The sequence below is a fragment of the Hyalella azteca genome, unplaced genomic scaffold (assembly GCF_000764305.2).
Source record: "Hyalella azteca isolate HAZT.00-mixed unplaced genomic scaffold, Hazt_2.0.2 contig11506, whole genome shotgun sequence".
Taxonomy (NCBI): Eukaryota; Metazoa; Arthropoda; class Malacostraca; order Amphipoda; family Hyalellidae; genus Hyalella; species Hyalella azteca.
The window spans coordinates 258,219-270,124 of record NW_025941501.1 but is presented as its reverse complement, the minus strand read 5'-3'; the positions used below and the strand labels follow the sequence as shown (position 1 = coordinate 270,124).

Below are 11,906 nucleotides of genomic sequence, written 5' to 3'. Positions count from 1 at the left end.
GGAGGAGTTGGCAGGTTCGCTTAAGAGGCCCAGGATCAGCTAATGGCATATTGAGGAATACAAACGACACCACCAGCACCATCCTTCATCGCGCTCAGTCATGATAGTAACGTGACGGGGTTGGGGCTCTGATCTTCTGTTACGAACGAAGTGAATTGAAATTCTTTCAAATAAGTACAGCGACATGAAGCAAGAATGGAACGCATTGAATGCTTCGGGAGCAGAGAAATTAGAATGCTCGTAGAAAAATCTTTGAAATATTTACTAGACAGCCATAGACGGAGTGAAATGATTCGTTCAGTAATATGTTCACTAGAGGGCGGATCACGCGTCAGAAAAGGCTGGCAAACTCTCGTTATATGAATTATAGTGTTACGTATATGAATGAATGACTACCGATTTCGAATTCGAAGTAATCAAACATTGATTCATAAAATATCGGCTCACAAGTACGTCGTTCCGTCGCGGAGTGATTTGTAACTGCAATGTATGCAGACATACAGTATAATTGAAAAAAGATACAAAAATAAATGCTATTGTGATCCGAAGAGTATTTTTGAATTATCTATGTACAGTGGTTAATTTTTAAATTCTTAATTTGGAATAAAAATGATCTTGAGGTTCATCATAGTACATGAAAAGTGAGTAACTCTACTAATCTGTATGTAAAGCTAACATTCTTGTTATAACTAAAGTTGTGGACTGTCTCACTAATTTCATAACATCAAGAGTTTTTGTAAAATGACAGGAAATGATTCACAAATTTTTTATTAAATACTTCCACCTATAATCTGGAGCGTCGTTATTATTCATCACATAATCCTGTATAAATTTTTAACAGAGAACTTAGGCAGGAGCGAAAGATGACTCCCTGCATGGAAGCCGCAATCCTGTGATCTCCACAAAGATGCTCTCCAGCCGTCACTTTCTCGCGTCGTCATCCGTGCGATTGGATGCTTTGATTACAAAGTGCAAAACCTCAGTAATCCCATATTGAAGTGAGGGATCAGAAAGCTCGACTGCAGGAGGGTTACTCGATCGCTCCCGCACGGCCGTTGTGCCTGTAAGATGGCAACCGCGAATCGCGGCATCACCGTCGAAGCCTTCTGCTTGAATTTTCGAAATATTTCTCTTTTTAAAAAAATTCCAACCGTAGAATTTTCCGCCAAACATGAACCTAAGTCAACACAGATAATGAATTTTATTTATAAGTCATCACCATATTTGATCGATATATCATCTAGAACGAAATGAACATAATTTCTTTTCAATCTGCACATTATACTTTAGCCGTAAACAATTGAGTTTGAATTAAGCAACGGAATATCATCTATAAAATTTGAATAGAGTGCGAGTTCGTTGAATAAATAGTAAATGTAAAGTAATTAATGTATTGTTGGATCAAACATTCAAACAGTCGATCATGTATCATATGCATTCTGCTTTACCGTATTTTCTAACATTTTTCGCACACTGTCTTAATTTAGATTTTGTCCGATGGCTGATCTATGGCGGAGCGTCGACCAAAATCTATCATTGAAATATTTTTCGTCGAGTCCGTCGAAACACAATAATAATTTTTATTAGTGTTTAATATATTAGTAGTGCATACTATATTGGCCATAAAACGTTTTATTTATAAACCTCATCCACCCTGAATCGGGAGGTTGGTTGCTCAGCGCGGGGTTACTCTGCACCGCAGTCTCTTGCAGTGACACGTCCAGGAGGTTCCGCATCATGGCAATGCTCCGTCTCATCCTCCATAATAAAAAGCTAAAAGGATTGTTGCAATCTCTCGCCACCTCTGAGGATGCTCGGGAGCTGCGCCTAAAGCAACTGTCGCTAAGCTTCTTACTGACAGATCATCTAAATTTCACTTTGTTCCCTGTCCAACTTCATACTCCAGCAATCCAGATTTGTTGCCTCTAACACCTCAGATTAGCGCCCACAAGCGCTCCTTGTTTCGCAGAGCAGGGCCTATATTTTTCGCTCACTGCGACTCGTCTTCGTGCCATTACCGTTCGTTCACGTTTTGTTACTAATGCAGTTTCAAAAATTTTCCGTAAAATTGCAAGTTAATTTTTTACGCTGATAAATCCAACTTGCAGATTGATAAGCAATAATGGAACAGATAGCAACTGAATTTACCTTTTTTTGGAAAAAGCTTGAAAGAGTGTTCACACATTCACAACAATAAAGAAGTGAAGCGACATTGAACGCTGCTTTGAGAACAGCGTTGTGAGGAAGGCCGTAGGTTCAGCATATAATTTCCGAGGTCAATCGAAAAACTATAAGCTGGAAAGCGCGGCTCCTGGCACAGCATCACATCTACTTAGCTGCAGATTTCCTTTTCTTGCTCGCAGAAAGAGGATTTCGAGGATGAGATGCACTGCAGCGATGCTGATATGTGTGTGGGATCGCTGAGCACGGCCATGCAGTCGTGGAGCTGGTACGGTTGCTTCAGTGTGTAAGTCCGTTGAAGCATCAAGGCCTTGTTGTTATAAGGTTAATACTTTACAACATGTACTTGAATCCGTCCTGCTGGGTATTGATAATATTTTTTGTTGTATTAGGAAATGTCTAAAGTAAACGCCCATGGAATTCAAGCTATAAAATATTCTTTTGAATGCCAAATTCAATTTTTTTTCTTTTTTTTTAGTATAACAGAGTCAAAACTCTTAAAATGGTTACCCAGAGCTCAAAATGATAAGCAACGTATAAATAATTTCATTAATGAATTCCTCTGTTAATATCTAAAACATCCAAATACTTTTAGTTCATACATTACTATTGTGAGAAGATATCCTAATTAAATGTTACACTTTAAGGTAACCTCATACACGGGAAACATCACGAAAGAATAAATACATATAAATGCACTGTATGTATGAGTAAATACATATACATGTAATAAAAAAATTAAAGGAATAAATACATATACATGTAATAAAAAAATTAAAGGAACAGAATATATACTAATTGACGAATAATGATAATGATTTATGAGACAAAAAATATTAGCATAATCTAAGCGCAAAATATGACTTTAGAAACACCTTTGCTCATCATTCGACTTTAACATTTAGAAGTAATGCCAATAATTTCACAAGAAAGTTTAACCAATACATAATACTCCACTCACTTGATCGTGAAGTTTATATACATAATTTAATCCTGAATAATAAAAGGGAAATTCCTGCTCTGGGAGCACGAACTAAAATAAGGAATTAATAATACGATGAGAAACACGTTGATCGGATCCGCAAAAAAAGGCTGATCCGGGTTTTTGCGCATCGAAGCGGACGGTCCGGAAGCACAAGTGGTCAGCGTGCGGTGACCGTCAGCACGGCTAAGTCAGCACAGCTGACGACCAGTGGGTACACTCAAAATAATGCCGGGGTCATATCGTACAAATACTAACTCACTTTCTCTCCCACGGCGCGTGCAGAGAGAGGACGTATAACACTGATACGCCCTTCTGCCAAGCCAAAAGGGGATCTGGGTGACACACGCAAGGGCAAAAATTTCATCATTATTTAGACAAAGTCACACTCATTTCACTGAGGATCGTAACTGCCCATTATAATGCAGTAGCTTGGCTGGACCCGAGCAGCTGACGTAGGGAAAGGTTCACTAGATTGACCAGATGCATTCACTCAAGCAAATAACTGCGTCAATCACTTATACTTCGTTGTTTTCTTTTGGAACTTTAGCCGAGAAAAAAAACGTCAATCGGCATAAAAAAAACAGTTCGAAATAACACAATTTCGCGCCTTCGATTATATAAGAGGATTGTTACAGTCAGTTGATAAGCCACTTGACAAATCTATCCAGGTAGGTTCTACCTAACTTTTATTGCCGCTGGTGCATTTCGAACTCCGCCGTTTAAGTGGAATTAGAACATTCAGCTTCCAATGCCAATGAAAATTTAATTATTTACAAAACAATCATATCTGTAATTAAATCTTTCACTGAACGGTTACAATTGGCTGATGATCTCGTGGTATTGTGTGGACTTTTGTCCACCAGCATGAACATGAAAATGAAACCTCCATATACGACTGTACCTTTATCTATGATCGTCGGGTAAGATTTACGGTCTGCAAATAAACAAGTTTCACTGAAAAAAAGAGCTACAATCAAAACTGGTTGATAAATATTGAATGAGATAAAAATATTTACCGTGTTTTTTTTCTGTATAAATTGGATATGTAAAACAGCATATGAAGATGAAATTCTGAAAATGATTTATATCACGAGATTATGATCTTCATATAAAAAATCTCAAACTATTATCACTATAATAATAAAAATTTATGGCAGTAATACAAGCTGACATTGCAAAAATATCTATAAGGGAAGTCTGGCCCTAGCGCGAGCTAAAAACGTACGTACCTCGCGCTCTACCGCAATTCTGTTCCCAATATTCAATTGAAATTCCAATTAAAAATGAGAGCTGCGTAAATGATGCGCGCTGTACGATCGCCAGCGAGACACGACAGCCAGAGAACAGCGGCGGTAAAATGTAACGTTCTCTTATAGCTGCTACCGGTGATACTGATGAAAAAACTTGAAACAGTCTCGTAGTGTGGCAATATTTGTGTGGATACATGAGATATGTTCGCGACAAATTAACGGGATTTTATTTAAAAAAACTAGGGGAGAATTGTGTGGATTGATCTGAAGACGAAATGTCCACGACAGTGGAAGTGAATGGTTAATTAAGAGTCTGAAATTGAGAAAATTAGAATTCTATTCATAAATATCAATCTATAAACAACAAAAAACTCTTTTAAAAAAATTCAGAGAATTTGTTGCTGGCCTTATAGCGAATAGAAAATAAGTAACTATTCTAGACTTATTATGGAGGCGAAGCACAAATTCAATTACTGTCCACACAATAAAAATCCAACACTGCGTAAAAACTTGTTCACAACTTAATGCTCTACTTTACTAATACATTAATTAGCCTTTGAAACAAAAAGTTTCTATTCGAAAAAGTAAGCCATTATTTATTTGTATTTATTTATTTATTTATTCTATCACTATTAGGCACTATATATGTAATTAATTTCTATCTTAACACGTTGACTACGTATTGGTACATATGCGTACCACGAAATGTATTTCTCCAGGAGGTGTAGTGGTACCTTATTCAGGTTGCCTAAAATCGGCCAAATCCGAGAATAAAAAAGGCAAAAAAGGCCGATAACTCAATATATACTAGTTTATTTCTAGGTTCCGCTATAAAAATTCCATTTATTTTCTTTTTGCAGTATTTAAAATTTAATTAGGAGGTACCCCTATCATAAATTTTAGCCGGCCAACGCAATTGAGAAAAACTAAATCACGGAATTTGTCCGGAAAAAATAACCGTCTGGCAACCCTGTTTGAAAACAATACAAAAAATTGAATAATAATACAAGATGAAGCAATCGTAGTCAACGTGTTAAAAGCTATGGGAAAAGAGCTGTGGTCATTTGCGTGACAACGAATCGCTGGCAATAATTCAAACAATAAAACTGAAATAATTCTCTCAAATTATTTAAAGTTAAAATAGTATTATGACAATATTAACATATAATTTAAAACAGAATTGTGATCATAATTGTACATTATTGAAAATTTATGTCTCCCAAATATCTTTTGTTAAATAATTTTTGCTTGATTACCACAGTAAGATAAAATATATCTGTATTCTTAAAATAAATATCTGTTTGTTCATGCCAGCTTCAACAGCGAGTTGAATCTTATTATGAGCATCAAAGAATGAAGTGATCTTGCATGTACAGGAATTCGATGGTTTATGCAGCAAATATTTGCATAAAGAACCCAGCCGCCCAAAGAACTAATTTCTTTATATTGTTTCACTCATAGTTTTGCAGCAATACAATAAATTGATATCGTTGCCAAATGCAAATGGCTCAAAGTTCTATAGATCTTCAAACGACGTCGATATTCAATTACTGTTTTCGGGGAAGATGAGTGGTTTTATTGCTCGGAGCGCAATTTTTTAGCGTTCCTAAAGTTTAATATAATTAGTCATTGAGAGAGCCCGATCCTTAACTCAATCTCGTGATGCATTTAGTTTGCCGCAGCATAATTAATTGACTGGTAAATCACGGCACTATAGTTTGGAACGAAGTGCTACAGTCGTTTGGGGTCTAGGCGCAACAATATCGGTTCACATCTAATCATATTATTAATCACATCTGATCATTCCACATCTGAACATATTATTAATCTCTCATTAAAAAATTATCACGGCTGTATTCATGAACATAGAGTAGACATACCGAGTTGTCTATTCATTTCAAATAACAATATTTGCTATTTTCATTCTGCGCAAAGTAAATAGGATGTCGAACACATCTCGAAATCAATGAAGATTCAGAGGGTAACTTAGCTCGGTGGTAGCAGGGAACTTGCTGCAAAGAACGTATGTCGGAATTTTTTGTGTTAGGAAGTAAAATTGTAACAATATATCGTCGAATTCAGTCGATTTGCTCGGGGCGATTACACCATTGTAGGTGGGTGGAGACAATACCTGCTCCAACTGCTGCCGCCACTCACCCAAAGTCAGTGAGTGGAGACAAAACCTGCTCCAACTGCTGCCGCCACTCACCCAAAGTCAGTGAGTGGAGACAATACCTGCTCCAACTGCTGCCGCCACTCACTCAAAGTCAGTGAGTGGAGACAATACCTGCTCCAACTGCTGCCGCCACTCACCCAAAGTCAATGAGTGGAGACAATACCTGCTCCAACTGCTGCCGCCACTCACTCAAAGTCAGTGAGTGGGGACAATACCTGCTCCAACTGCTGCCGCCACTCACTCCAACTCAGCTCAATCTCTTGTCAATCTCCCTCTGTCTCTCGCTCCCTCGTCGGTCCCATTAACATAATCAATCAATACAAGCTCCGCCTTCTGCGTCGCGCCTCCTGCGCCCTATATAAGCACGTCTCTGTCTCTCGCCCTCTCAGTTCTGAGGGGAATCTTGTTCAGGGTCGTGGTGAGCAGCTTGTTCCAGCTACTCGGCTTTTGTCGTGAACGATTTTTTTTGTCGCAAGCGTCAGAGGATATTCCGAGCACGGACCACGATAGCTTTCCAGGTGAGAGGCGCAAAATGTGCATTAGTAGGCCAGTTATCATGATTATTATTACTGCCATGTAGTCCAAACTTGAAAGATATATGCTACGGATACGGTCGTAATTTATTATCTTGCGTGTCTGTGAGCGACAGATGGTGGGGAAAAGAACCTTGAGCAATCATTGCTGGCCAGAAACAGCTGATTAGATTTGTTAAACGTACAACCAGTGGTCACTCAAATCACGTGCTTATGTAAAAAGATGTCATGTGATCCTCATTTAATTCCCCTTTTATTTTGAAATCAAAATATATCGGAAAAATTTGTTCAAATTTGGAGATTCACAATTATTTTGCATCTTTAGTCTGGAAATCCAGGCCCTTAACTAGAATTAACGATTGCCAACGAATTTACAAAGCTAGTTAGTACTTTCATCGCTTGGGACTACTAAAATTAATAGCTATTCTAAATTTTAATATGACATAAATTCTTCTTTTTACCTAATGCAAGAATTTTATAGTGTAAATTAACAGTGAATATTCAATTAAACAAGCAGCGTAAATGTTCTTTACTTCTCTGCCTGAGTGTCAAGGCAGAGATAGGCAGATCTTATGGTTGTTAAATTATACTTATAACTAAACATAGCATTTAAATCTGATTAATATTCAAAGCGCTGACACAAGCTAATTTTCACTTTTAAGCAAATTTTCCAACTGAATTATTATCTGGCTCAACGTTGCAATTCTTTTCATTGAATTTCTCGCTACACTCGTTCGATGGACAAGTGGTATCGGCAATTCATCGTTCACGAAAAATATTTGATAATTGTGAAAAAATTATGATTGGGTCTCTATTAATCAAAATAGCAATTAAAAATCACTGAAAAAAATATCAAGCTTTTATTTCAGAAGGAAGAATGCATCGTATGAAAAATTGAAAGCCATCAAAATTTATGAATAGTATTTAAATCATTCAATTTGTTGCCAAGTATTTCTGGTGAAAAGAATATTGTGTGTTATTTATGATACCTTAAATAATTACCATATCCACAACAGTATGCAATTTCCACGTAAGCGTCAAGTAATACTAGAAATATCATATAAATACTTGGAAATCAACCGTACTCAGCTCTCTAAAAAAAAGGAATGTATAATGAAGTTTTACTTACAAGGGCAAATATGCATTAATCAACAAAGAACTTCGAAGAAAGCTTGTATCAACATAATTTCGCAAACCAGTTGAACAATAATCAATGATTCGCTAAATCTGAGGACGTTGCTTGATCGAGATGTTGACGTTTAATGCAATCATTATTCTGGAACGCAGTATACAACGGTATTCTCTTCAACTTTTATCATTTATGATGTACAGAATTAACTTTTCAGTAAGTAGCTTGCTTTTTTGAGGAAATTGTTGATTTTCTCGTAATTATTGAATTCTAAATTTTTTAGCTAATTTAAAAATAAAAATTCAGTTGTATTCAAAATGGACTAAATAAATACGCGATAAAATATAAATTAAAGGCAACATAACCCACCATTGCTGTAAAATTCCATGTTAATTATTTTCATTTCGAGGTTATATGAAGACGACATTGATTGCACGAATATTTTCACGTGAATGTCAACCATCATGGTATTTCCGACAGTGGTATGCATTCTTAATCGATCATTCATTTCATGTGTCCGCAAATAGCAAAAATAAGTTTAATTTGGCTCCCATGCCTTGCGTTCTAGCCCCGTCATTGTAATTTCACATTTCCATTATTCACATCCACCATTATTCGTAATTTAAAATTGATATAACTGGAAACTTTTCATGAAAATCTAACTAATTTCATAGTCAACAACTTAGCGGATAACCAGGCAATAAAGATCCAATAAAGATAAAAATAAAGAGTCCAACAAAGATATATCTACCTTTATGAACTTGAATTATAAGTCACTAATTGGTTTAGAGAAATTCCCGATTGAAATTTCTCCTGCTCCTGGATTGATTGTAATTATCTGTAATTTTAAGTTGTATATATATTTTTTTTTTCGTTGCAGAGTTCTAGGCAGAGATCTGGTTTGGTGCACCTGAGCCCCTGAGAGGAGTACAAGCGAGGATGATCATGGAGCAAGTGGCAGAATCTTCCCCACTGCCGCGATCCTCCCCAACTAAACGATCGTTTGACGTCGCGTTCCTCACCGGGGCTCGTGACGATCAACCACTTCTTCCAAATTCTCCCCAACGATCGCCGACCACATCACCGCAAATACACACGCCAGTATCCCCTTCTTCGAATGCCTCCGCGTATCAACCTAGTTCCTCTCCAGACGAGCCTCAGACCTCCCAGCAACGTCTTGGTATTACTGCGCCCACACCTTCCAAAGTTACACGCACCCACGACGTCCCGCAACCGTCTGACTCTGACACACTTCCATCGAGCGCCTTCACTAAAGTGTCTCGCACTTCAGAATGTTATACGTCGAAACTTACTCTGGAAAATCCTGCGCTACCTTCCAACCCGTGGGCTAATCCAGCGATATCTCTTAACGCTGTCACGTCTTTTTTGAGTGGTAATAAATCTCTCGCTCCACTTCTGGCATCATCGGGAATTTTTCATCCATCCTTATCACCGTTACTACCTCCTGAACGAATTAATAGTAATATAGTAGAAGAATATCTCAAGTCCCATCATAATTCCATCACGAACAAATCGTCTCTGGAGAACCAAATGTCCCCTGCGGAGGCGCTGTCGCGATTACGATCGTCAATGTACAGCGCCGACCCGTACAAAATGCCATTTGGGTCACTAGGATACCCAGCGACGGTCCCATCCGCACCAGCTGCTCCTAAAATGAACCCTGTTCCCTTTATTGCTCAGAATCCTGTGGCTGCAATGATTCCTAATGCCTTATCGACGCTAAGTTTGGCCTCGCAGAACGTATGCGCAAAATGTAACCTGTCCTTCAGGATGACGTCGGATTTAGTTTACCATATGCGATCGCAACATAAAAGGGAAGAAGATCCTTACAAAAAGCGAAGGAATGATCGACTCAAGTGCGCTATTTGCGGGGAATCTTTTAGAGAAAGACATCACTTAACGCGTCATATGACCGCCCATCAAGACAGACACGACGAGGACGCTAAGTGATGCATTCGACTTAGTTCGTGGAAATGATTTCTGTGTAAATAGCTGTAATTAAACGTACCCGTTTCATAGCGTATACAAGCATGTACATCAACAAAATTTGTTGTGATTTTTGGAATCATTTGTTAATTGTTGATCTATGTACATAATCAAAGTTGTTTTATTTTAAGTTTTCAGGAAGCAAACAGCCAAACGACTATCACATAAAAATATTACAACTCTTCGATTAATGACGTAATTTCCCTTCGAGACAAGTACTCACTGATATTATAACTGTCAATTTAAGCCATAATTCCAAAGAACTCTCAGGATTTCTGGTTTTATTTGCTTATTACATTACATTAGTTGAGTTTCAAGAAGTTGGTATTGTGCCCCAGAACGAAATTAAAATTTTATCTTTATTGAACCTCAGCAATTAGTGGGATGCATCGAAATAAATCCCCGCCCTTTCTCTGTTTGATCCTTCAACAGGATGCTTGCGTAACCTGGTATGTTCCCATGATTAGTGCAAATTAGTTTTACTGATAGCTGAGCAATATTTTTCATAATAAATTATTACTCCTGATACATATTTCACCAGGACGAATGTATAGCCAAGCAAGCAAATGAGAGTCATCTGCGTCATAAAGCAATCAGCTTTTGGATGAGTTTTGCATCTTATTTAAAAAAAATTAATTTTTAGTTCATGGATAAAATTTTCGCGTCCTTAAAGCGTTGTTAAAATGCAAAAAGAAAAGATTAAGTTAGAATACGATTGCAATAATTTATGTTCCGTTCCTTTTTTGTTTAGTTTTGAATCAATTGTAAGTTAATAGTTTCGTTCAATTGTTACCCTAATATAGAGAAATACAAAGAGGTGCAATAGTACTGCGGGCTACGCAACGACACTTGTAATAAATAAACCTTCAGCAATTTATTTCATTTTTCGCATCCTCGAACGAAGTCTCCTGATTTACAGTTGCAATGAAAAAAAAATATTTGTTAACGACATCTCCCTGGGATCTGAACCAAGATTATCACCCCCAGTGAAAATTAACAGTCGCGGCAGCTTCTGTTTTAGACTACCAGAAGCTGGGGCGACTCTAAATTTTGTTAGGGACATTGAAGAGAATGAGGGCAAAACAGCGTTGTAATCACGGCCCCAAAACACAGTTTGTGCCACGCCCTTAACATACGTTCAAACAAGTCGCATTGAAAGATCAATAAATGCTAGCAGCTCAAGTAAGTTTAGCAGATCACAACTCAGTTATGTAGGTCATATATTATAATATTAATTAAACTAAATTTTCTTATGCCTACTGGTTAGACTATCAATATTTCGAATATAGCAGAAACATGGGATCGAAATAAAAAATTTATCGGTAAATTTGAATGAGGCAGAGTAAGGTGTTTTTTAAAAGTGAAACTCGAACAGACATCTCTGGGCTGAATGAAGGCTTTGTTCAGAGTGCAAATCTTTACACAAATGTGACGTCCCTCATAAAGAGGCTAAACACGCTCTTCTTTACAGCGCGTACTGAGAACAATCGCCTGTTGCTGTTGTTGGCATTGTGCGCTCTAATCCTACTCTCCTTTACATTAGGCTACCCCTTAACCACCTGTGCGTCCTTATGGTCTTCTCTTCCATATGGTCTGCACTCCAACCCTCCTCCCTTTGGGACAATGTGCATCCATGTGCTCCCCT

At 37.6% G+C, this 11,906-nt stretch overlaps 1 protein-coding gene across 1 annotated transcript; it reads left to right on the top strand.

The window, feature by feature from the left end:
* The first annotated feature begins 7,089 nt into the window (after positions 1 to 7,089).
* On the top strand, positions 7,090 to 11,132 carry LOC108674765 (DNA-directed RNA polymerase II subunit RPB1-like). The gene is made up of 2 exons (XM_018162734.2): positions 7,090 to 7,110; positions 9,135 to 11,132. The coding sequence occupies exon 2, from the start codon at positions 9,194 to 9,196 to the stop codon at positions 10,223 to 10,225; it is 1,032 nt and encodes a 343-aa protein (XP_018018223.1). The 5' UTR covers positions 7,090 to 7,110; positions 9,135 to 9,193; the 3' UTR covers positions 10,226 to 11,132.
* Positions 11,133 to 11,906: the final 774 nt, after the last annotated feature.